A 26,251-nucleotide genomic window follows, 5' to 3' on the forward strand; every position below is an offset into this window, starting at 1 on the left:
GATCACTTGAAGAAAGATGTGAGAGGGTGAGGCGTCTGGGGAGAGATCTCAAAATTGCTCCTACATAAGGGATGTTGTTCCATTTGTCCTTCTGTTTCCTTCTAGTTGGCATCTGACCTTCTCTCTGTGCAGCTTTACTGATTTGATGAAGGCCCAGTTGGGATAACCACATGTTGTAAGAGCTTTCCTTACATGTGTGTGTTCCTTTTCTTACTTTAGAGGGAACGTTTTTCTGACTCGCGTTGCAGGTCTTGATTACTCCAAGTTTGTGTTCCAAAGGTCAGTGGGAGTCAAAGAGGAGGTACTGGTTTGTGTGTGGGGGCTTCCGGTAAACTATTATCTTTTGCGTCTTCCACTGAGTTGTTGTGAACAGTGAAGGGTTTTATTTCTTTTGTTTGATTTTCAGCCAGGTGTCATGCACCTATCTGTACCAGTGGCTAGGTGTTGTCCCTTTGAAAGAGCCAGGAGCTTTACTTTCCACTTCGTCCATGTAGAGGTTTGCTGTACTGGGTGACACTGGGGAGCCCATGGCACATCAATGTTTTTGTCTGTAGAAACCCTCCTTGTATCTAAAATATGTGGGGGTAATGCAAATCTGATTGGTGGCACAGCTGGTTCTGTTTCTAAGGAGCTGTCTTGCTGTAGTCTGACCGTCTCCACAGAAGTGAAAAGCGAGACCACATCAAAGAAACAGAGTTTTTGGGGTGTACCAAAAGGATACAGTTCAAAATCTTGGCAACAAATATGCTCTTTGATGTTGATGTGAGCAGGGTTACGTAAGCGGTTATTAACAAGGGTAGCAAGCCTCCTTTGCTTTCCTCCTACTGCTAGCGGTGCAGTCTCCGGCAGCCTGAATAGCATAAAAGCCCTCAAAGGAAATGTAGCTGTCTGAAATTTACTGGTGCAACAATTTCTCTGTGAAGCATATTAAACTTTTGCTACTTCCTTTGACTTTGGGCCAGTGCTGTCCTCCAACCGGTCGTTAAGTCTGACGTCACTAGCCGTGTCTGGGCCTAAACTCCGCTGCAGGTCCATATATCAAAGGATCACTATGGCATTACTGAGAGTTGAAAAACTGTCTAAAGTCTTTCATCTTTAATAAAATGATCAGCGTTCTGCTCTACCAGGTGTAACAATTGAGTTTAACATCCAGGCATCCATGAAAACGGAATTTATGACATTTAAAGGAGTTAGAAGTTAGCAGGAAGTTAGCTCGCTAGCTTCTATCTAAATACAATATAGCATGTCCTGACTGCGGGGTTTTGGAAACAAATTAAAACGTACAGCTCTGTTATCACTTCCAACATAAATGAAGACAGAAAACTAAACAGCAGTGACGTTTGTAGGGTTACTGAAGTTTGGCTAGCTGGTATATAATGATGTGCTACGTGACCGCTAGCGACACAGCTTTGTTAGCATAATATAAACAAGCTAACTTTTTTCCACTCGATAAAAGTTAACGTGAGTGTTCTCGGTGGTCAGGAACAAATGTAATCGCATGGCAGGATGCTGTAAAAGGACCAAACTTCAGCCAGGAGAACAACTGAGATAATCCATCCACAATACGAGGTTAGTCATTCAGATACTGCTGCATGGGCTGGGCTGTAGTTACATGCTAAGGTTTTAAAAACTGAGCTTAAATAAATGATTAGCGGTAATAAAAGCCGAGGGAGGTCAACAGTGATCACTGACTGTTTTAGGAGCTTTTTGAGATTAAATTGAAGAAAATACAAAACATTAAACATGTTAACAACACAAAAGCCATATTAAACACAGACTACTTTAGGCCCGGAAGTAGGATTCGTCACGTCATCACTTAACGACCGGATTGTATTTGCCAGCGACATTAGATAGAGGGGAAATTTACAACTCTGCTTCTCCAAAACTCTCTGCTGTTTCACTGCACTCTGTCTTTTTCCTCTTCTTCTGTCCATCTCTGCATGCTTGGTGTGTTTCGATCCAGGTATCCGCTGCAATCACTGTGTTCAAACCAGCAGACCAGTCAGCTTCAGGGCCATCAGCTGATCTCTAACGCAAACAGTGTGACTGGCATGAAGTTGTTGCTCCATGGCCCATTGTCCCGAAGAAAAAGACGCTTGGCCAGTTTGTTGGCAAAAGTTAATGGGTAAGAGTAGGATAAAAAAATCCAAGACTATTAAACAAATACTAGGAATGACTGCAACAGGCTGCACGCAGGTTGATGCATGTGCACCAATGGCTTCAGTGAGTTATCACCAGTGTCATCTTTTGGGTTTTGTCTATCACACATAACCACACAATATACACTTCTTATCTTCTCGTCCCCCACAATCAGGGTCCGTTGTGTCAGACGACGGACCTGATTCTGCTGGAGGACTTTTCCTCTTCAAAGGTTAATCCTTCTTTCTACCATTGGCAATGATTGATGGAGTTTTCTCTCTAATATTGTAGCATCTTTATCTTGCAATACAAAGTGGCTTGAGATGACTATTGTTATGAATTAGTGCTGTCAGCAATATTATCACCAGTTTGAACCAATTATATGTACATGCCTACATGAAGGTACAGGCCAATGAACTGTAGCGTCGTGAAAAGGCAGCAACCATGAGGTTATATATATAGCATTCATATTATGTTAACACCAAATGTTCATATAGATGCTTATTTTATTTGTGACATTAATAGTAATATCTAACTCACACAAAAATATAAATGATGATACTGATATCAAAGGTTAATGGAGTATAAACATGTAAAACTTCTTTGTAGAGTCTTTTAAGTCGTTTTTAATCTGTGTAAAATGGTAACGGTCAGCACAATATACAGGCGAATGTGACAAGTGCAGCTTTGGTACAAACTAGACCTTGCACACATCCAGCACGTGTCATCACTGCTGGCTGTAGGAAATTCTATTTGGTAACAGCCATTTAACTAAAAACATAACAGAACTAAACTGAAACATAGTCTTTAGCAGAATGGTAAATGGCCTGTATTTATATAGCGCTTTACATATCCAGTCATCCACACATTCACACACTGGTGATGGCAGCTACATTGTAGCCACAGCCACCCTGGGGCGCACTGACAGAGGCGAGGCTGCCGGACACTGGCGCCACCGGGCCCTCTGACCACCACCAGTAGGCAACGGGTGAAGTGTCTTGCCCAAGGACACAACGACCGAGACTGTCCGAGCCGGGGATCGAACCGGCAACCTTCCGATTACAAGACGAACTCCCAACTCTTGAGCCACGATCGCCCTTGCTTGATTGTATACTGTATGAACTGATGCACTAACTGTAGCTGTTCAGTGACTCGGTTTCAATAAGACATTACGCTGTAAAATCTCTGGGCAGTACTGTATGTGTTATGCCTGAAGATTAGTGATGTGCCACACCACTGATTTCCTTTCTGATCCGATACCAAGTAAAATTCAGGGTGGTATCGATGACACTGGTCCGATACCGATACTTTGTACAAAAACTTAATGTGTTATTGTATTTCAGATTATAGCTTCATAATGATTGCAGGACATCAGACTGCTTGTTCTTATTGTTTAATTATGAAGAATTATCATATAGAAATAAAAAAGCTGAAGCTGTGTGTCGATGCTGTTTGAACACACACATGTTGTCATTTAACATGTAGATACTTACCTGGACGCTTCAACAAAAACCTTTCCCTCGTTCACAGCAGTGCTGCGCCACACTACACATTTTGGTATCGATCCAGTACCAAGTAAATACAGGGCCAGTACTGTCGATGTTACTCAGGCAGCTACATGGGGGAGAGTAGTGTGCCATGATTAATGAGACGGATTCTCAACGAGCAAATTGTGAAACTTTTTACACAAAAACTGGGTTTTTGGAGACCTGGAATGTTTTTCTGTCTTTCAGCACACAAAAAGCTTTGGACATTTTTCATAGTGCATGTTGAAGGTTTATTTTTCCCAAAGAAATAATTAACACAGTTCAGCAGCTACACACTGACCTTGAAGGATAAAAGCAATGTATCGATCTGATACCAATACTAGTGTTGGTATCGATACTATCGATATTTGGATCGATCCGCCAACCTCTACTGAAGATTTGATTTAGGAAATTCCGACATGCCAGCTCATCTGGCATCTCACTATCCAGCTGCCAGGACTGGATAGCCCTGGCAGCTGGATAGTGGAAAGACACACCTTTGGAGTGGGAGTCGCAAGTTCAATTCCCATCCAGTAAGGGTCCTGGCTAGACCCCCCATGCTAACAAAAAACAAACCCTGGAATGGCGCAGTTGTGTCTGCAGCTCGGACACAAGCATTTCACTACTCTGTATGATTGTGTATGTCACATATAAAGGTTGCTTTCAACATCGGGGGTACATTAGTCTGCTCCGTTTGCACCCTTGTAAAGTGTGAGGAAGGATCAGCTGATGTTCAGTGATGCTTTTTTCTTACCTTACTTAATCTGCAGCATTCATCCATGTACTCTTCCAGGCTGTCACTGGTGATACTCCTTTTAATAGGCTCAGGTTCAAAGACTTTGCTTGTCACGTCATCACAGCTTTGTATTAAGGATTGCTCTCCAAGCCTCGTATCCTCTGAGCTGGTCCTTCCTGTCACAGCCCTGGACTCTTCAGCATCCTCACTTTGTTCAGCACCTGAAACCCTGCAGTGGTTCACATCCTCACCTATGTGCAACTCTACTGTTATAGCCGAAGAAACAAGTGTATTTGAATGAATTAACAAACTATCCTGTGTAGCCACTGTTGTATTTAAACTGTTATCCGCTGAGTCGTTTGCCTGGTTTCTCTCAGTGCTCTCAGAGAGGACGGTGGGCTCAGAGTTGGAGGAGTCACAGGAAGACTCTCGACTGTGCACCACAAAGCTCTGCTCAGATCCTGTTGGGGTGGATGGTGAATGCGCTCCGCTGGGAAGCTCCACTCCAGAGTCCTCTGATTCACACTTGAACAAGTTTGAGAGATGAGTATCTGACAAAATGGCAGATAGATATTTGGAGCCAGGCTTGATCTGAGGCTGCCCAGGCTTTTCATCACGCTGAGGATTCAGCTCGGGGTGTGAGTTGTCCTGGTCAATAAAAAGCTTCATTTTTGTCAGGACAACCTCGCTGTCCAGTAATGTGTTTCTACTGCCTCCTTTACCTGTTAAATAGAAAAAGAAATCTGTATCAATTGTAATTTTTCATATTTTAGGAAGTCCTTCAATACTGTGTTGACTGTCCTAACCATGAGCTGTTTGAAACGGTTTGAATCCAGCGAACACGTCTTTGAGTAAAAAGTTATTCAGTTGAAGCACAGAAGAAAACACGTGAAAGCAGTGTGTGTTTGTGAGAAACAGCTTCCCTCTGTGTGGTTTCAATAAGAAAGAAGGGACATTGTAACTGTAAACGGTGGCGGCCTGAACTGAAAGATGAATGAGACACAAGTAATAAAAACAGGATGTCAGAGGAGGAGCCACAAAACTGCTGTTCAAGGGCAGCTCCTTTATTACCCACACAGCTGTCCAGTGTAAACACTAGAACACCACAATGCAGAGCGAGCTCAGGTCTGTCAACTAATAAAAGATCAGTACAATCTTTTAAAAGCACAGTTTCAGTTCTATGTAACATTTGGAAACCAGAATACATCCAAGACTTTCTACAAATCCTTCTCAGAGTCCAGGGATACGTTTTAGGTTTAACACAGTTGGTTTTAAAATAAGCGGCACTGAACAAAGTGAGCAGATGATGAGCTCACGGCTTAAGGGAGCGATTGCCCAATATTCTGATTAACAGCAGAAGAATGTCCAGCAGTGATGATGCAGGGGTCACGCACACATGAAAGAGGTTTAACTGGTGGACACGGCGCAGAAATTTGAATTATAACAGACATGTGATCAGAAACGTTTAAACTGCAAATTTGAACATCACATAATTACAGAGCATGAGATAAGACTGATAAGTACGTCCACGCTCATGGGAGGGAGCGCCGACTGAACGAGATTAAAAGAGTCAGTAAGGTTCAGCACGTCTTTCACAAGAGGTTTCAAAGTTGACATAAATATCAGCAGTCAGCATCTAAAACTGTTAAAATGGTGAATTTGCAGACTGTGGTTAAGTTTAATGACTCCCTGTGATTCTTTATGGCGAACAGTCAATGACAGGTTACATCAATTATTCTTATTTATATTGTAAATTTATCTAATTTGATGATTTTTGATTCGATTAATTCGTTTAATTCGACCTTTGATACTGGCATTACAAATCAGCCTCACAGTGTTTGTAACAGCTGCTTATATCTCGCTGAATTCAGCTGGAGCCCTGAATCCACATGTCAGCTGATCACAGCCTGCAGCTCACAAAACGAGTGATTATGTGACTTGTAGTTCTTTTCCACACGGTGCTCTTAGGGTTCATGCCAAATCCTATTTTAACACATCCTGGCTGCTGTTGATGGTTTTAAATACACAGCATACAGAGCTGAGCTCACACTGCTGTTAGAACTAAATTATATGTAGCCTGAGAGACAGCACTATACTTGCTTTAAAGATTGTTACTTTGAGCACATGATAACTACTCGAGGAAATACAGATGAGACTATCAGGACAAAATGAGGAGAACATTACATTTAGAAAGCTACACTAGGTATAACACAAGGTTATAATAATCATATCTGAGTTATCAGTTATTATATGAATAGCATCGTGCTACTCTCTGACCACTCACAAGTTTCCCTTCAGTTCATTTAATTGCATTAACCCAGAGTCAGCCAGCACTGATGCTGATTGGAGAAGAGGAGGCAGGTCCACATGTGTCCATTTGGTGAGGTTGCTTTGTTATCAGTTGTAACTCCTTTGCAGAGTTTACTTGTCAAAGCCAAAGAGCAGCTGATGTGTTTTCAGCAGTGTTGGTCAAGTTACTAATTACTGATTACTTCCCCCAAAATGTAATCCCGTTACTTTACTGATTACTTATTTTCAAAAGTAATTAATTACTTAGTTACTTTTTAAAAACACGATTTACAACCTGAATAGGTGATAAAGTGATAGATCTTTCAGCCCAATTCTACTTTTTCTGCATAATCATCATACAAAATGTAATCAAATGGAAAAGTCTCTTTTTAAAACTTGTTTTGTTAGTTTTAATCTTTTAACTTTATGCATCAAGCAAACATTTAATTATCTGCAACATTCTCTGACTGGAAGAAATTTGTTTAACATTTAAACCTATTTTCTGCACATTCCAGCACATAAAATAAAATATTTTGTGTGTTTACACTCAGTCTTTCAAATAGATGCAAGTAAAACACAGCAGAAAATAAATAAAGTCAAAGACTAGCGGTCCTGTTGCTCTATTTTCACCTGTAAAGCAGGAGTGGGGTAGGCGGAGGGTTACCCTGGTGCAGGTGTGCAGCGGTCAGTGGAAGAATCCGCGAGTTTCTCTGTGAGTTTCCCATTACGTCGTAGCTACTCGGTGCTTGTTTGGAAGTTTAGGGGGTTTTTCTCTGTAAAAAGAAGTTTTCTTCCCACGCACAACGGACACTAATGTTTTTGTCACTTTTTATGGAATCAAACTCAAAGTAAGGTCAGTACTTCCACGCTTTAAACGCTGCACGCTCATACTCTCTCTGCACTCGATATATGATCCATTGTTGATCTGCACACAGCTGTTGTCACGAACGTCGCACTCGCTTACGTCACTGTCATGAGACATTCTCGCAAAAAAATCACGGTTTTAGTAACGCAGTAACGCAGCGTTCCTACGGGAAAGTAACGGTAATCTAATTACCTTTTTTGCAATAGTAATCCCTTACTTTACTCGTTACTTGAAAAAAGTAATCGGATTACAGCAACGCGTTGTAATCTGCCCATCTCTGGTTTTCAGTGACAGAAGAATTTATTTCCATAAACAAGTAACAGAAAAGACCATCAGAGCGATTAAACTCTGTACAGCAGCTTGTCTCAATAATCCTGAACCCCTGTGCAGCGGAGGTCTGTTCATGTGAACGGCCTGCACACAAAAATGGGCGAGTGTAATTACACACTAAAGCCACGTCAGCCATGTGAACAGACTTCTGGCCATTGTGATCCAATCGCCATCCATCCCTAAACTGCTCTCTGTGCAGTAATTGTCAGCTGGACAGGTGTCGCCGTGATCCAGCTGTCCTCATGCTGGCCAAACAACACAAACAGCTATTTTATCCTGTAATTTACAGCAGTCTCTGTAGTGTCTGTGCTTTCTAAACCCAGCAACATATTATTACAGACAGTCCACCAACGCTGCCCCCACCCAACTTTATCCTAAATCTCTGTCTGAAGACGTCCTCCAGCTGTTTCCATCATATTTATTCACGTTCCACTGAGTTTTCAATCAAGCGAGTACTTAAAAAGTCTGAGTTGAGGACTAATGCTGTTAAAGTAGAGGAAGCAGCCCTGTTGTCTTCTCCTGATGCCTAAACGTTCACACCTTAATAACAAAGCTCTGAGCCGCCTCGGAGGGAACTAGAAACATCCTGTCTCCGGACCCTCACGCGCTGTTTGATGATAAAATGTAGTCACTGGATTCAAGTGCACCCAAGTGGTATCAAGAGCTTAGTTAATGTTGCATTGTGAGTATGGTTTTTATTATTATTAAGGATCTAATCAGTTATTCCATCTAAGAACAGAAATGCAAAAGCAACAGTTGGGTGATGGTGCTCTTATCGACTTACATGTTTGCAAAATGAAAAATAACAAAAACTTTGGCGTCTCAGAATCATTTGTTTTATCACAATAACAAATAAAGTTCTGCAGTTTGTGTTTAATCTGTTTTTTCAATCCAAACTGTAATAATAATAATACAAATGCTTAATGTGAGCAGTTATCTGGAAATCATTTTAAGCAGCTCTGGTGACATCAGATGTTTTTATGTCTGCTGGACATTTTTCAACCTGTAATAATGATGATATGATAATAACCTGTTTCTGTCATGTGTGATGCCAGTAACCAGGTGAGGACGCTAAACTGTGATATTGTTTATATGTTACTTAAAGTTTCCAGTAAAAATTATTTTTAAAATAAAGATAATATTTATTTCTAAATAAAAATCATGACAAAAGTGTACTGTATGTGTGCAACGTGCCGAATAAGCAAAAGTATCATAAATGGAAGAAATACAAACTGTGAATGTGGCTCCAAAGACGATCATCATACATCCTGAAGAGAAATCACCTTCAAACTGCACATGCTCTTATAAAAGGTGGTTTTCCAGAGCCCTTTACTTTTCTTATAGATGTTGACTAAACCTTCTGGTTTGTGCCCTCAGGCTGTCTCTTAATGCACAGATTTTTTTAAAACAACACAAACATATGGAAAGCCTTTGGGCTTAGCTGTTGGTTTAGTTGGCCTCTGACAACACGAGGTCATAAACAGGCTGCGACAGGCCTGCTATTTTTACAGCCCTGCTGTGGTGTGTGTTTGTCAGGGTCACTGTGGGTGGTTAAACTGACCACTTATCATCTGGAGCTGCAGAAGAAGAGGCTTAGGTAATATTATCAGTGTCTTTTTGTCTACGAGACATCCATCAGGTCTAATTTCATGCTTCCTGTTAGGGACGTGGAGAAGTCATCAAATTCTTGTCTGGATCTTGATCCATTTCATGAAAACTATTGATTGTCTTTAGTCATTAAATCTTGATGAAACTGTTTATTCTGAATAAATTATGACAAATAAGCAGTTTTTTCCTGGATTTGTTCAACGGACTAAAGCATCACAAACAAAAACAAGGAAACTGACATTGCCTTTATATTTTACGTACACAGAGTGAGTCAAAGTGAGTCAAGCATCGAGCCCTTCAGTGCTTCCAGCTCATCGATCATCACTGGCCTGGGACCTAAAACAGCGTCCCCAGTCACAGCGCTTTCTTATCGTCTAAAGCAATGTTGTTTTCAATAGAACATTTCTAAATGTGTTGTCTTATTATTACAGTTAGACTCGAGTACTAAAAAGAATATTTGCATGACAAAGTTTCACAACAGGAATTCCACTGCAGTTTATCTGCTGTGAGGGCAGGAAATCAAGCTAGTAGCATATGTTACTTTGTATCTGCCTCCTACACTGAGCTCATACTGAAACAGGAGGCACAGCTGGGGTCCCTGTTATGTTTCCTGACCACGGTGCCATCCATCTGTGCTACTCGGTCTTCTAGTCTTTATCAAAGTCAGCGGGGCCCCATCTTATCAAAAACCATTAAGATAAGACAAGAATGTGCAGGAGCACTGTAACTCAAGCCAGAACTGCTTCTATTCGTCTCTCCCATTCTTTGTGTTGATGCAATTAGTGGCTGTCCTTTAACTGATGATTAAATGGTTACAAACTGGAAGCTTGCTGGTTGTTGCACAAGCACCACAAACAAAAACACGTAAACTGACATCAGCTTTTAATTTTATAGAACAATAACTCAAACATCTGCTGCTCAAGATTCAAGAACAGCTGAGAAACAAAAGGACATCAGTGTGTAAACGACGACATTTCTAAGGCTTCAGGACTCTATGAGAGGAAAAAAGGAGACTTTACCTTTCCTCCAAGGGGCCATGATGGAAAATGACTTCTGCCAGCTGATGACAAGTGCAGCCTTTTTTTTCACACTCATCTTGTCGTAGCAAAATTTGAATTTCAGAAAACTTAAATGTGAGTTTCAGAGAGGAAAGATGAAAGAAAAGGTCCTCAGAGATTCTTCGTGATGGATTCTGCCTTGAAGATGAGCTGTGGGAAAGGTGTCTGTTGTTGGAGGAGCTTGCACAGAGGCTGCCCTCGACAGCGGAGTCATGATTCCTGTGTGTCTTTGCTGTGGTGCTTGAGTGAGTAAAAGCAGCTCCTCAGGCTGAGGAGGGGCTGGCTCAGGCATTCACAGTCAGGAGGAGGAGTGGTGGAAGCCAGAGGGGGAATGGCCACAGACATCAACTACAAAGCAATGTTCGATGAGTGAAGTGCTGCCAGTATGCACACAGCTTAGTAACAAAAACAAATATGAGAAATGAGAAGTGTTTATAATGCAGTCGTACTCTCATTATGTTTTCTCAGTAGGCAATGGATGAAAGTTAATTACTTCGATTTTGTAAAAATTGTAACTTGTTTCCTTTAAAGGAGTCGAACAATAAAACACGTTAGTTTAGACTGTGGAGGCTGTTTCTCCCAATCACAGCCCTCGAGATCACACGATCCCCCCCAGGAGGACAATATAGCCCCCAGCAGGGATTCCAGGATTATATATTAAGTTATATAAGCCCTTAAATAACCAATTAAATCATCATTCTATATGCATTTTTTCAATTCAATTTTATTTATATTGCGCCAAATCACAACAACAGTCGCCTCCCGGCGCTTCCATCCATTCACTTTCCTATTTCTGGGTAGGTGCGCTCGAGCGTCCCACACAGCGACTATAAAACAGTTCTGCTGATTGATTTTAACATGTCGATGCTAGCAATGACAGACTCAACCTTAATTATTTAGACTCAGTTTGCTTTTTTCAAAATGTAGTTCAAAACAGTCCAAAACACATTCAAGGTTGAATAATTCATGATGCAGATGCTGCCTGTGACTGCAGACAGCACTCAGAGGCACTTTTCTGTAGGGATTTTAATCACGTCTCACTGGACTCCACTTTGCCTGCTTCCACCAGTTTGTGAACTGTCCACTAGGAATAACAGGACAACTGATCTACTGTATGCTAATGTAAGGGATGCATACAGAGTCACACCCCTACCCCCACTCTGACAGTCAGACCATAACGTTGTTTAGCTACAGTACACCCCTCTGCTTCACCACACTGTATCGGGAAATGCAGAGAGACTGCTTTGAATCCGCTGACTGGGATGTGCTGCTGGATCCACGAAGGGATCTTTCTGACTGACTACATGAATATCTGTGTGGATGAGGTCTCCTCTGTCAAGACAGCATGTTTTTCTAATAAAAACCCGGATAACACAGGTGGTGAAGGGTGTCCTCAACAGGAAGAAGGTGACCTTCAGAATAAAGGACAGGTCAGTTATCAAGTCAGCGGTAGGTGAAGCAGTGCCTGTAGGTGGCACTATAGGACACGTGGAGGAGAGGCTACCTGGATCGGCAGCCGTCTCTCAGAAAGACCACATCAGGCTGAAGGATATCAAGTCTTACACTCAGCAGCTCAGCAGCACTGGTGCACCTCGGGTCACGGTGCCGGCCCCTCTTCTCTTCACCTTATACACTTCAGACTTCTGCTCAGTGATGTGTCATGGTCAGAAATTTGCAGATGACACAGGCGTCATGTATTAGGAATGGCAGAGAAGATGAGAACAGAAATCTGGTGAGCCAGAGGAGCCTCCTACAGCTCAACACCTCAAAGAACAAGCGTTTATTGTAAACTACGGGAAGTCCAGACCATGCCAAGGACCAGTTTAGTTTTTATTCTTCCTACATTGTTTGTGTGTGTGACTATGAAAAGTGTTTCTGTCACAAATGTACTTGATAATGAGGGTGGGAAGCTGCAGCAATGTCCCCAGAAGCGTGGGGGCAGACGGAGGTGGAAACACGACAGCCTTCTTGTTGCATGTTGAAGCTCGACTTGGAACCTCGTTAAGATCCAACCATGCAAAACATGATTTTTATTTTTACCAAGAACTCTTAAACTTTTGATCAGGACTTTATTAGGTTCAGAAGTTTGGAGTTAATGCAAGGAATCGAGAGGAATACTCATTTTGCAGGTGGAGGCCGTGAGGCTCTGGGGAGGGCAAGTGAGTGAGTGTCTGGGAATGTGGTTCCAACCTGGTTTTCCTGATAATACAGAGGAGGCAGGAGGAGGAGGCAGGAGGACAGGCAGATTAAAGCGGTGAACAGTTTTGATTCTGAGGAGTGGGTTACAGAGACCAGCGTCCAGGTAATTGAGCTGCAGGGGAGTGAAGCAGTGACTTAAGTGAGATGGGTGACAAACTGGCAGAGAATAGATGACTGCACTGGTCTTAAATACAGACTTGCTGACTGTTGTCAGTGGATGACAGGTGAGGAACCAGGGCTCCACAAGTAAACACAGCAAGGCAGTGGAAAAACACCAGATGCCCACTGTGATCCTAAAAAGTTGTGTAGATTAGAGAAATCCAAATTAAATCCAAACTTGTTTACCCAGTTTTTCTTTTCAGAGTCATTAAACGTGTGTGCTGTGCAATCACTCCACCCTGAAAAAAGAACATTTTAGAGAAATCATTTAAAGCACAAAGTAATCTTTGCTCATTCTGACCACAAATTTCACTTAAAAAAGATCGTTGTTGAAAAAACACATGCTTAAGTTTGCAAGACCAATGATAATTTAAAATTCTTCAAAACATTGGAAGGAACTGATATAACCCAAGTCAGAGTGGTCACAGGGAGGGAGAAATCATTCTAACGACCTTCCAGTATGACCCTCCCTATCACTTACTCTAATTGCTCTAAATTGGGTTATCCATGGGGTAGTCAGCTTGTAAGACCTTTTATGTCCATCCACTAATTGTTACCCTGAGGAAATCCCTCTGATTTCATTTGTCAGATACGATCACGGATGTTGGCTCTTTCCTTTTGCCCTCCAAACACCAGAAGGAAAAGCAGAAACAACATTAACTGTGACGGGACTCTCATCACAGTTGAAGTTCACACATCCGTGTGTGTGTGTGTGTGTGTGTGTGTGTGTGTGTGTGTGTGTGTGTGTGTGTGTGTGTGTGTTTATTAGGCCTAGCTCTAGAAAGGCATATTGGTTGGTTAATACATCAGTGTACCAAAACTATTCTGAGGCAGCGTGTGACAGCTGTAAACTAATTACATTTATTAAGACTAATAAGAACCACAGTGTTGAGACTGAGATTGTTACTGTAGTGTCACTGTAGTGTTACTGTAGTGTTACTGTAGTGTTACTGTAATGTCACTGTAGTGTCACTGTAGTGTTACTGTAGTGTTACTGTAGTGTCACTGTGGTGTCACTGTAGTGTCACTGTAGTGTCACTGTAGTGTCACTGTAGTGTTACTGTAGTGTTACTGTAGTGTTACTGTAATGTCACTGTGGTGTCACTGTAGTGTCACTGTAGTGTTACTGTAATGTCACTGTGGTGTCACTGTAGTGTCACTGTAGTGTCACTGTAGTGTTACTGTAGTGTTACTCTAGTGTTACTGTAGTGTTACTGTGCTGTTACTGTAGTGTTACTGTAGTGTCACTGTAGTGTCACTGTAGTGTTACTGTAATGTCACTGTGGTGTCACTGTAGTGTTACTGTAGTGTCACTGTAGTGTTACTGTAGTGTTACTGTAGTGTCACTGTAGTGTCACTGTAGTGTTACTGTAGTGTCACTGTGGTGTCACTGTAGTGTCACTGTAGTGTTACTGTAGTGTTACTGTAGTGTTACTGTAATGTCACTGTGGTGTCACTGTAGTGTCACTGTAGTGTTACTGTAATGTCACTGTGGTGTCACTGTAGTGTCACTGTAGTGTCACTGTAGTGTTACTGTAGTGTTACTCTAGTGTTACTGTAGTGTTACTGTGCTGTTACTGTAGTGTTACTGTAGTGTCACTGTAATGTCACTGTGGTGTCACTGTAGTGTCACTGTAGTGTTACTGTAGTGTCACTGTAGTGTCACTGTGGTGTCACTGTAGTGTTACTGTAGTGTTACTGTAGTGTTACTCTAGTGTTACTGTAGTGTCACTGTAGTGTCACTGTAGTGTTACTGTAGTGTCACTGTAGTGTCACTGTAGTGTTACTGTAGTGTTACTCTAGTGTTACTGTAGTGTCACTGTAGTGTCACTGTAGTGTCACTGTAGTGTTACTGTAGTGCTACTGTGGTGTCACTGTAGTGTCACTGTAGTGTCACTGTAGTGTCACTGTAGTGTTACTGTAGTGCTACTGTGGTGTCACTGTACTGTCACTGTAGTGTCACTGTAGTGTTACTGTAGTGTTACTGTAGTGCTACTGTGGTGTCACTGTAGTGTTACTGTAGTGTCACTGTAATGTCACTGTGGTGTCACTGTAGTGTCACTGTAGTGTTACTGTAGTGTCACTGTAGTGTCACTGTGGTGTCACTGTAGTGTTACTGTAGTGTTACTCTAGTGTTACTGTAGTGTCACTGTAGTGTTACTGTAGTGTCACTGTAATGTTACTGTGGTGTCACTGTAGTGTTACTGTAATGTCACTGTGGTGTCACTGTAATGTCACTGTGGTGTCACTGTAGTGTTACTGTAGTGTCACTGTAGTGTCACTGTAGTGTTACTGTAGTGTTACTGTAGTGCTACTGTGGTGTCACTGTAGTGTTACTGTAGTGTCACTGTAGTGTTACTGTAGTGTTACTGTAGTGTTACTGTAATGTCACTGTGGTGTCACTGTAGTGTCACTGTAGTGTTACTGTAGTGTTACTGTAGTGTTACTGTAATGTCACTGTGGTGTCACTGTAGTGTCACTGTAGTGTTACTGTAATGTCACTGTGGTGTCATTGTAGTGTCACTGTAGTGTCACTGTAGTGTTACTGTAGTGTCACTGTAGTGTCACTGTAGTGTCACTGTAGTGTTACTCTAGTGTTACTGTAGTGTTACTGTGCTGTTACTGTAGTGTTACTGTAGTGTCACTGTAGTGTCACTGTGGTGTCACTGTAGTGTCACTGTAGTGTTACTGTAGTGTCACTGTAGTGTCACTGTGGTGTCACTGTAGTGTTACTGTAGTGTTACTCTAGTGTTACTGTAGTGTCACTGTAGTGTCACTGTAGTGTTACTGTAGTGTCACTGTAGTGTCACTGTAGTGTTACTGTAGTGCTACTGTGGTGTCACTGTAGTGTCACTGTAGTGTCACTGTAGTGTCACTGTAGTGTTACTGTAGTGCTACTGTGGTGTTACTGTAGTGTCACTGTAGTGTTACTGTAGTGTCACTGTAGTGTTACTGTAGTGCTACTGTGGTGTCATTGTAGTGTCACTGTGGTGTCACTGTAGTGTCACTGTAGTGCTACTGTGGTGTCACTGTAGTGTCACTGTAGTGTTACTGTAGTGTCACTGTAGTGTTACTGTAGTGCTACTGTAGTGCTACTGTGGTGTCACTGTAGTGTTACTGTAGTGTCACTGTGGTGTTACTGTAGTGTCACTGTAGTGTCACTGTAGTGTTACTGTAGTGTTACTGTAGTGCTACTGTGGTGTCACTGTAGTGTCACTGTAGTGTTACTGTGGTGTTACTATAGTGTTACTGTAGTGTTACTTGTAGTGTCACTGTAGTGCTACTGTGGTGTTACTGTAGTGTCACTGTAGTGTTACTGTAGTGTTACTGTAGTGTTACTGTAGTGTTACTTGTAGTGTCACTGTAGTGCTACTGTGGTGTTACTGTAGTGTCACTGTAGTGTTACTGTAGTGTTACTGTAGTGTCACTGTAGTGCTACTGTGGTGTTACTGTAGTGTCACTGTAGTGTTACTTGTAGTGTCACTGTAGTGCTACTGTGGTGTTACTGTAGTGTCACTGTAGTGCTACTGTGGTGTTACTGTAGTGTCACTGTAGTGTTACTTGTAGTGTCACTGTAGTGCTACTGTAGTGTTACTGTAGTGTTACTGTAGTGTTACTGTAGTGTCACTGTAGTGTCACTGTAGTGTTACTGTAGTGCTACTGTAGTGTCACTGTAGTGCTACTGTGGTGTTACTGTAGTGTCACTGTAGTGTTACTTGTAGTGTCACTGTAGTGCTACTGTGGTGTTACTGTAGTGTCACTGTAGTGTCACTGTAGTGCTACTGTGGTGTTACTGTAGTGTCACTGTAGTGTCACTGTAGTGTCACTGTAGTGCTACTGTGGTGTTACTGTAGTGTCACTGTAGTGTCACTGTAGTGTCACTGTAGTGCTACTGTGGTGTTACTGTAGTGTTACTTGTAGTGTCACTGTAGTGCTACTGTGGTGTCACTGTAGTGTCACTGTAGTGCTACTGTGGTGTTACTGTAGTGTCACTGTAGTGTTACTGTAGTGTCACTGTAGTGTTACTTGTAGTGTCACTGTAGTGCTACTGTGGTGTTACTGTAGTGTCACTGTAGTGTTACTGTAGTGTTACTGTAGTGTTACTGGGCATATCCTTGGGCAAGATCCTAATCCCATGTTGCTCTCCGATGCATCCATCAGTGGTTGGGTGAATGAATTAGTCGTATAAAGCGCTTTGAGTGCTCAGATTAGAAAAGCGCCATATAAGAACCAGACCATTTTACACAACATAGAGTCAAACACACTCCAAACTGCAGATACTACATTAGCCTGTAATTAACACTGAAGAAAGTTCTACAGTTTGCTTCATTTTAGACAATTCTCAGTCTTGGTTTTCCAGGTAAGAAAAATCCCAGAAGGCTGATACTATTCATCTGGATGTGAGAAATATCCATCAGTAATGAGGGACGTTTGAAAGTCAACATGTAATGTAAACCGATAAATACAGATCAGTGGCTCATTTAGGTTTAGTTGTATTTTGGCCTTTTGTGACACGTGGTTGGGTCAAAGGAGATGAGCTTAGCTGGTTGTTAAACTGGGTGCATGGAGCCATTGCAGGGTTTCAGCAGATGATCAAGACACAAATATGCTGTTAAATGTTGTAAAAAGAAATGTAATGCTTGATGTCATGATATGGTAAAGGGAAAAACAAAAACGAACCAAAGAAACACTGCTGATACGTTTATTTCTCCAAATGGGAGTTTCTTTTCTTTATTAATCTCCTTTCCTAAATAAATAAAATGTGGCGTCAGTGTGTATGAATTCTGTTCAGTTTCTAACGGAGGATATTATGGAAGAGGATTAGGGCCACTGAAAAACGAAAAAAAAAGTGGACACATCTTTTTTTCTTCTTTTCCAGAATTTTGAGAAAAAAGGTCAGAAAAAAAGACCCACTTCCTAATCCTCTTCCATAGGGTATGCAAGAAAAAAGTCTGAAAATCACTAGGCCGGAGTGAGAGCGATACAATAGCTTGCTGTAACGGCCTTTTGCGGCTGGATTTACAGTGAGGAAGACCAAGACACAGTATGGCGGAAACAAGAGGCATTTATTTGCCTGTATGGCTCTAAGGCTGTGGCAGTTACTTGCATGTCAAGCTTTCTTAAATAAATAAATAAAATTTTATTTATATAGCACCTTTCTAGACAGAATCACAAAGTTCTGCACATAAGATAACAAATAATAAAAGGGTAAAACAGACAATATAAGCACAATAGTCACTCACATCTAATAACAGCTGGCAGCCTTAAATACTCTCAGCTGTTAAGGACGAAACAGACAAACATTTGCAGCCTGGAGAGCACACGGGACAGACGGGCGAGTAATCACATCTCAACATCTCAGCCAGTTCTTTGCACCACCTTCACCTCTTGTCTTTGCACACACATTAGTGTTACTTTGTCTTAATGTTTGCTCCTAGAAACAATTCTTTCCTCCTCACAGACAACCACCACATTTCTTAATGTGGAGCAGCTGGAGGACCTGGAAAAAAGGCTACTTGCTAATTATTAAAATACTCAATAAATAATTAAACCTCTTGTGTGCAAATGTTATTAATGTGAAAATCTATACCTAAAGTGCGATGCTAAATAAAGTGCTAGTTAAAGTGCTTTTAATAAAGTGCAAAGGTGTTCCTAAAGTGCTGCACAAGCTATAATACTAGAAAGACAGTCCTCTTCCTTACACTGTCACAAGCTTGCTTTATCTGCCCTCTGCTGGAGAGTTACAGGACCTGCGGTCTCAGTGTGACACACATGTGTTCATCCTTATGAACTAATGCAGCGGACCGACATTAAAGTACAGTAATATAGGCCTATTTAACACCACATACAGTTTACATGAGACAATTTTATTTCTTATGTGAATGTTATTTATTTTAACTATCATAAACAGGATGTGACGAGTGATAATAACAACATCTGTACTGCATTACAACATTCACAGCTCCAATCTTTAAGTGATGACCTGATGAATCCAAACTACTCTCTGTTTATTAAGGTGTTTTGTTTTTAACGTTTTAATGTTTTGTATCTTGTTCTATTTAATCTGAACACGCCCCTAAAAACTGTGATCACTGTCGGCCTCTCTCGTTTTTTATTATCACCAGTGTTGGTCAAGTTACTTGAAAAAAGTAATCAGTAACTAATTACTGATTACTTCCCCCCAAAAAGTAATCCCGTTACTTTACTGATTACTTATTTTCAAAAGTAATTAATTACATAGTTACTTAGTTACTTTTTAAAAACACGATTTACAACCTGAATAGGTGATAAAGCGATAGATCTTTCAGCCCAATTCTACTTTTTCTACATAATCCATCATACAAAATGTAATCAAATGGAAAAGTCTCTTTTTAAAACTTGTTTTATTAGTTTTAATCTTTTAACTTTATGCATCAAGCAAACATTTAATTATCTGCAACATTCTCTGACTGGAAGAAATTAGTTTAACATTTAAACCTATTTTCTGCACATTCCAGCACATAAAACATTTTTTGTGTTTACACTCAGTCTTTCAAATAGATGCAAGTAAAACACAGCAGAAAATAAATAAAGTCAAAGACTAGCGGTCCTGTTGCTCTATTTTCACCTGTAAAGCAGGAGTGGGGTAGGCGGAGGGTTACCCTGGTGCAGGTGTGCAGCGGTCAGTGGAAGAATCCGCGAGTTTCTCTGTGAGTTTCCCATTACTTCGTAGCTACTCGGTGCTTGTTTGGAAGTTTAGGGGTTTTTTTCGCTGTAAAAAGAAGTTTTCTTCCCACGCACAACGGACACTAATGTTTTTGTCACTTTTTATGGAATCAAACTCAAAGTAAGGTCAGTACTTCCACGCTTTAAACGCTGCACGCTCATACTCTCTCTGCACTCGATATATGATCCATTGTTGATCTGCACACAGCTGTTGTCACGAACGTCGCACTCGCTTACGTCACTGTCATGAGACATTCTCGCAAAAAATCACGGTTTTAGTAACGCAGTAACGCAGCGTTCCTACGGGAAAGTAACTGTAATCTAATTACCATTTTTGCAATAGTAATCCCTTACTTTACTCGTTACTTGAAAAAAGTAATCGGATTACAGTAACGCATTACTGCCCACCTCTGATTATCACTATGCCCAGCCCATGCAGGAGTATATTATTGACTAACCTCGTATTGTGGATGGATTATCTCAGTTGTTCTCCTGACTGAAGTTTGGTCCGTTTACAGCATCCTGCCATGTGATTACATTTGTCTCTAACCATCAGGAACCTTCACGTTAACTTTTATCGAGTGGAAAAAAGTTAGCGTTCATCCTGCAGCTTCACTGTTATGCTAACCATAGCTGTGCAGCCAGCCACCACGCAGCACATCATTATATAGCAGCTAGCCCAACTTCAGTAACCCTACAAACGTCACTGCTGTTTAGTTTTCTGTGGCGGTTAAGCTGCCGGATTTTTGGCTTCACGACCCTCCTTCGTGGTTCGTGCACGTTGGAGCTCCGTTTGCTCTTTGTGCCATTTCAGCCGACTACACAAAATGCCATCATGTGGTGACCTTGCTGGATCCGCTGTTCACCCGCCGTGTGATGACCCTGCTCTGGGATCCCTCCACCAAATGAAAGAAGGAAATACACCGCTCTCAAGGCGCTGCTGCTGCGGCACCACCCATTCTCCCATGTAGAGCAGGCTGAGAAACTCCTCTCTCTCTTGGGCCTGGGTGGTGGTACCACTCTCCAGATCACGGAGCGCACGCTGTCCTTGCTAGGAACAGATGACGGTGGATTCCTCTTCACTGACCTCTTCCTCCGACAGTTGCTGGTGCGAGCTGGCCTATACTATGGCCACAAGTTTGCATCTGATTCAGAATACTTCCCTTATTGTTTATTCCTAGTGCAATAACAATAAAGTGATACGAATAAAAAAATACTGTTTAGATCTGCTCTCTGTAGGACGGCTTCCGTTGGCGTCTCCTGATGTGTACAACATGTTATTACAAACAGCTACTTTCAATGCTTTTGATGTTTATGTAGCGTCTTTCTCTCCAATGATCTTTCTGAGTTAACTTCAATAATTACTTCCTCCAAACCATCAACGTGTCTTTTAGACCCCGTTCCTTCAAAGACTGCTCAGAGAAGTCCTGCCATCAATTAATGCTTCAATCTTAAATGTGATCAACCTATCTCTAATAATCAAATACGTACCACCGCCTTTAAGCTGGTCATCGTTAAAAATTATTTACTTCACCTGGCTGTCTTAGCTAATTATAGGCCAATCTCAAAAAATTCCTTCTGTCTCAGAAATTCTTGAAAGAGTCGTTGTCATATAGCTAACTGATCATCTGCAGAGAAATGGCTGATCTTAAAGACCTGGATAACCTCTAATTTACAGCTTCTAATAGGCCCAGGCTGCTGCAAGCTTCCCATAAGCATTATCTCTCTTCCAGAGCGTCTTTTGTCCTTTCCTCCACTCACCCCCAACTGGTCACGGCAGACTGTAGACCCTTCCTGAGCCTGGTTCTACTGGAGCCTGCTGCCCCCCCCCCCCCCCCCCCCCCCCCCCCCCATGTCCATGGTGCAGGTTAGAGGGGAAAATGTGCAGGGCACTCTGCTCCATCTCTCACCCCAACCGGTCGCAGCAGATGGCCGCCCCTCCCTGAGCCTGGTTCTGCTGGAGGTTTCTTCCTGTTAAAAGGGAGTTTTTCCTTCCCACTGTTGCCAAAGTGCTGCTCATAGGGGGTCATATGATTGTTGGGCTTTTCTCTGTATCTATGAAGCGCCTTGAGGCGACTTTTGTTGTGATTTGGCGCTATATAAATAAAATTGAATTGAATTGAATTGAATTGAATCTAGGTGGGCGGGTATCAAGCTGGTAATAATTTTATTTATACATTTACAAATCTCATTACATGCACACACATATACGAACCCACAAATGGATTTCTACATCCACACAAAAATCTGCACACAAGTAGAAATACACCCACATGCACAAATAGTTTTGCTACAATTATAGGCCCGTTGTAAGTGACCAACTTGTGCCCTGCCCCTTTTTTTCCTCCTTTGCTTCCTATCGACTCTTGGCTTCCTCAGTTTTTTTTTTTTTAGAACAAGCTTCTAATGCTCATCAATCAATTTTGCTAGTTAACTGCAAGCAACTTAACCAACTTTCTGACGCAGCTGCTGAAGTGTCCAGTTTCGTTGTTGAATGCAATGTATCAGACCAAGCAGTACTGACAGGTTACAGGTGCTGACTTTAGGTTGGACATACATACAGAGAAAAACCCAACAATCATATGACCCACTATGAGCAAGCACTTTGGCGACAGTGGGAAGGAAAAACTCCCTTTTAACAGGAAGAAGTAGTAGTCCAGCCCAGAGGTAATAAACGCTAGAAGATTTTCAGGGCTCAGTACAATAACCTCAGTTTGATCTGAATTTAAAGGCAGAGAATTAGAGGCCATCCAGGTCTTTATGTCTTTAAGACATTCCTGCAGTTTCACTAATGGATGTGTGTTATCTGGATTCATGGACAGCAATTTAAGGAGAACATGTGGCTAAACATGTCATTCCTGGTCTGACTGGGAGGGGTCCAGAGAAAACTACAGTCCGACATGTTTTGGCAAAGTTACACAGCGATTCAATATTGATTTTATTGACCTCCGACTGATGTAACCGGGTGTCATTACTGCTGATGTGAACTATAATTTTACTGAATTTATATTTACTTTTAGCCAGCAGTTTTAAATTTCCCTCAATGTCGCCTGCTCTGGAAGACAACTGACTATGGTTTCTGGTGTCTCTAACCTCACATCTCAGAACAGAATCGCCAGTTAGCAGAGTTTGATCCCCGGCGGGTGTGTCGCTGAGTGAAAAGCCATCCTGTTTCCCCGGCTGCTCAGGACAGTCTGCCAGGGGACAGCTAGCGGGGCCTACGCTACCTTCGGCTGCACCGGCTACAACAGGTCCCTGGCTGGCTACGGGTTGTTCAAGGCTATTCTGTGATCCTGGCCTCAGGAGGTGAAAATATGCTACATTTATTACAAGTATCAGTATTGCTAAAGGAGGCTGCTAGCAAGTCAGCTATGAGCTAAGCTAAGCTAGCGAAACCCTAAAGAAGGAGTAGGTTAGCCAGTGAGTACACAGAGTGACGATTACACTATGCATCAAGAACGCCTTGATGCATGCTCAATCATCCAGGTAAGTAATTGGGGTATTGAATAAGAAGTAAGTAATAAGCAGATAAGCTATACAAACACATCACTGTGTGTTGGAACAGGAAGTGATATTCTACTGCAGAGAAAGCGAACACCACCCAAAGGGACCATTTAGAGCAGGGGTGTCGAACTCCAGGCCTCGAGGGCCGGTGTCCTGCAGGTTTTAGATCTCACCCTGGGTCAACACACCTGAATCAAGTGATCAGTTCATTAGCAGGCCTGTGGAGAACGTAAAGACATGTTGGCTGTATCCCAATTTAGGGTCTGCAGCCTTAAAGTACGCAGCCTCAACGATCCTCAAGGGCCGCGTACTTAAAGACCGCTAAGGCCGGAAGTGCGAGGCTTGTGAAATGGGACGGTCTAGCCGCCGTTGCGCTGCCCAGGTTGCCTAGCAACCATGATACTAACAGCTGGAAACGTTTCATACAGCTTTGTTTGACAGAAATGAAGGAGAAAATCTTTTGTTCGTTTGTTTGTTTCTACATGAGCTTTGATCATTCTCTGATTAAGCTCAGCTATTGAACGGCGTATATTTTAAAGTAAAGGCTTTAAAACCAAGTTAGTACAAACGTCACTAATGTCACATGACTTTGCCGACATGTGGCCAACAGTAATGTTTTAATGTTCTTCGTTATTAAACATTTGCACATAAATAAGTGACATAATATTCAGTACTTACTTAAAGTTTCATTTCGAGCAGCCTTTGAATTAGGACAGCCTTCGTCGCGTCGCCGTGATGTAATCGGCCTTAAAATGCGGACCCTGAATTGGGACACAGCCGTTGAGGAGGTAATTTAGCCATTTAAATCAGCTGTGTTGGATCAAGGACACATCTAAAACCTGCAGGACACCGGCCCTCGAGGCCTGGAGTTTGACACCTGTGATTTAGAGGCAGCAGCCAACCAAGAGAGTGTTTGTCTCGGAGTACCTGTGTGCACACCTGTGTGTGTGTGAGCGCACTTATGATCATAAGATTTCTCCATGAAAGTGTCTAATAGTGGGCATGGGGAGCCATATCCCTGCCCCCCAGGTCATGAGGCAGGCATGGAGGAGACCCGGGGCCCCGCAGAGCACCCAACGAGGACCACCACAGGAACAACCATGTTAAAATGAAAACTATTCTTAGGCTTTTATTTCTTCTGTCCTCTTTCTCTTCACTGGTTGCAGCAGATGGGTGTCCTGAGTCTGAAGAGCGTTCTCCTCTGTTGAAAGGGAATCTTCTTGACCCAAGTGCTGCTCGTGGAGCCTCACAGCAGCAGATTGTTGGGGTTTTCTCTAATATTACTGTACAATATCGGCCTACGCCCCTGGAGGTGACTGCTGCTGCATAAATAAAACTGAAATTAACTGAATAACAGTGAGAGGGTTGTGGGTGACAAATCAAGGAGAAAAAAACAACATAAATTATTTTAATAACATGAGTCATCACACGCGACCAGAACAGCTTCAGTGCACCTTGATTTTGATCCTACAGTCCCTGCACTCTGTTGGAGGGGGGGCAAACATTTCACCTCATTTTCATAATAATGGAGATATGGTCATCCAGCTGGTGCTGATTTGTGGTTACCAGGTTTTTTTTAATTGGTCAACTTTAATTTGTATAACTTAACGAAGTCAGCACAGATTGTTTCTTAAATAATTAAAGGCTGTGCATACATACATAAACATTATAATACTGACATACTGGATGCATATTATGGAAAAGTACTATGGAGTGACAAGCTGTAAATGGGTGCATATGTTCCTGTAACAAGTAGTTTTTCATTTTAAGTACGCTGAGTGTTTGAGATCAGCTGTGTATTAAATGTGCAGCAGTAAAAGAAACGAAACATTCAGATCAGCCACCAAGTAACCACACTATCAGCTGAAATAAGGGTTTATATCAGCATCACACACTGCTGCTCTGTGGACCAGGTTATTAAAACATATATTCTGTGTGCAGTTAATCAAAGCCTCACATGCATGTGTCATGTGACCCTGCAGATCTTTCCAATGGACTTGCTCCATCTGGGTTTGGAGTTTCCCTTCATTGAGAAACTGATTTGTGTTTACTTGTGTTATTAAATGTGTTTGATGAAACTGAAAACACCATACTGTGGCAATCACATCCATGATGAAACAATCTGGAAACTTAATCCAAACCAGTCTAGTGTGAGGTTCCAGGTGTAACACCCAGCAGGTTCACTTCCTCTTAAGACAACAAGCTCTGAAATCTCTTTATGACACAAGATTGTTTGTTTGTTTCTCTTGATCATTGGTTCTTGTAGGGCTTGTTGATAGCCTTGTTAATCCACCGCAGGAACCTGCTAACACGAGTGTAAACCCCAGGGAAAGAGGGGTTACCACAGCCGTGACCCCACGAAATGACTCCTGTCAGCACCCAGTGACCCCTCTGCCCCTGACAAACCAGCGGACCCCCGCTGTCACCCTGGCAGCTGTCCACACGGTGGTGCTTCGACAGGCTCCCGGCACACAGCATGCGGCTGGTGAAGCGGTTTCCATATCGTTTCTTACACGTCAAGGCTGGAAGCAGGGGGACCCGGGCCTGGAGCAGGGTGTGTGAGTACTCTGAGTCTGACAGCAGACACAGAAAAGAAGAAAGTCTCAGTTACATGAAACACCTGGTAGAGATGAAGCCTGGATTTGAAAAACACTGGTGGATGAAAATACTGTAGACCTGTTTTGGTGACGTTTGCAGTACAAAGTTTCTGTGTATTATCGTAGACTCTTTGTCTTACAATATAAGCTGCCCTGAGGCAACTGTTGCTGTGGTTTGGTACTAGGCGTGGGTTTTAATAATAGATTCATCGATTAAAATCGATTCTGGCTTGGATATATGGAATGCCAGGACTGCCATAATGAATTAATTAAATTATCATTAAATAATTAATTAAATGTGTCAATAATTAATTAAAATTGGAATTAATTAGATTAGATAAAACTTTATTAATTATTATTATTAATTAATTAAATAAATAGTTATGACACATGTAATTAATTAATTATTGACACATTTAATTAATTATTTATGTATTTCACATTTTAATTAATTATTGACACATTTAATTAATTATTTAATGATATATTTATTTATTTCATTTTGGCAGTCCTGGCGCCTGGCTATTTGCATCTGA

The 26,251-nt window shown here is 41.9% G+C and overlaps 2 protein-coding genes across 5 annotated transcripts in view; both read right to left on the bottom strand.

Moving 5' to 3' along the window:
• Positions 1-10,778, bottom strand: part of LOC102790138 (uncharacterized) — a 37,284-nt gene extending 26,506 nt beyond the window's left edge. For both annotated transcript variants that reach the window (XM_087837451.1, XM_087837450.1), the window contains exons 1-2: positions 10,513-10,778; positions 4,420-5,123 (exon numbers count right to left, since the gene is read on the bottom strand). In XM_087837451.1, coding sequence (XP_087693577.1) covers positions 4,420-5,123; positions 10,513-10,588 — 780 coding nt within the window. In that variant the 5' untranslated portion in view covers positions 10,589-10,778. The remainder of the gene's footprint in view (positions 1-4,419; positions 5,124-10,512) is intronic.
• Positions 10,779-24,006: 13,228 nt separating this feature from the next.
• The window catches only part of LOC102793538 (neurotrypsin), a 70,632-nt gene continuing 68,387 nt past the window's right edge, over positions 24,007-26,251 (bottom strand). For all 3 annotated transcript variants that reach the window (XM_087837518.1, XM_087837519.1, XM_087837516.1), the window contains one exon: positions 24,007-25,691. In XM_087837518.1, coding sequence (XP_087693644.1) covers positions 25,369-25,691 — 323 coding nt within the window. In that variant the 3' untranslated portion in view covers positions 24,007-25,368. The remainder of the gene's footprint in view (positions 25,692-26,251) is intronic.

Source organism: Neolamprologus brichardi, unplaced genomic scaffold (assembly GCF_056152115.1).
Source record: "Neolamprologus brichardi isolate AB-2024 unplaced genomic scaffold, ASM5615211v1 NODE_ptg000033l+_length_6344489_cov_1, whole genome shotgun sequence".
NCBI classification, from domain to species: Eukaryota; Metazoa; Chordata; class Actinopteri; order Cichliformes; family Cichlidae; genus Neolamprologus; species Neolamprologus brichardi.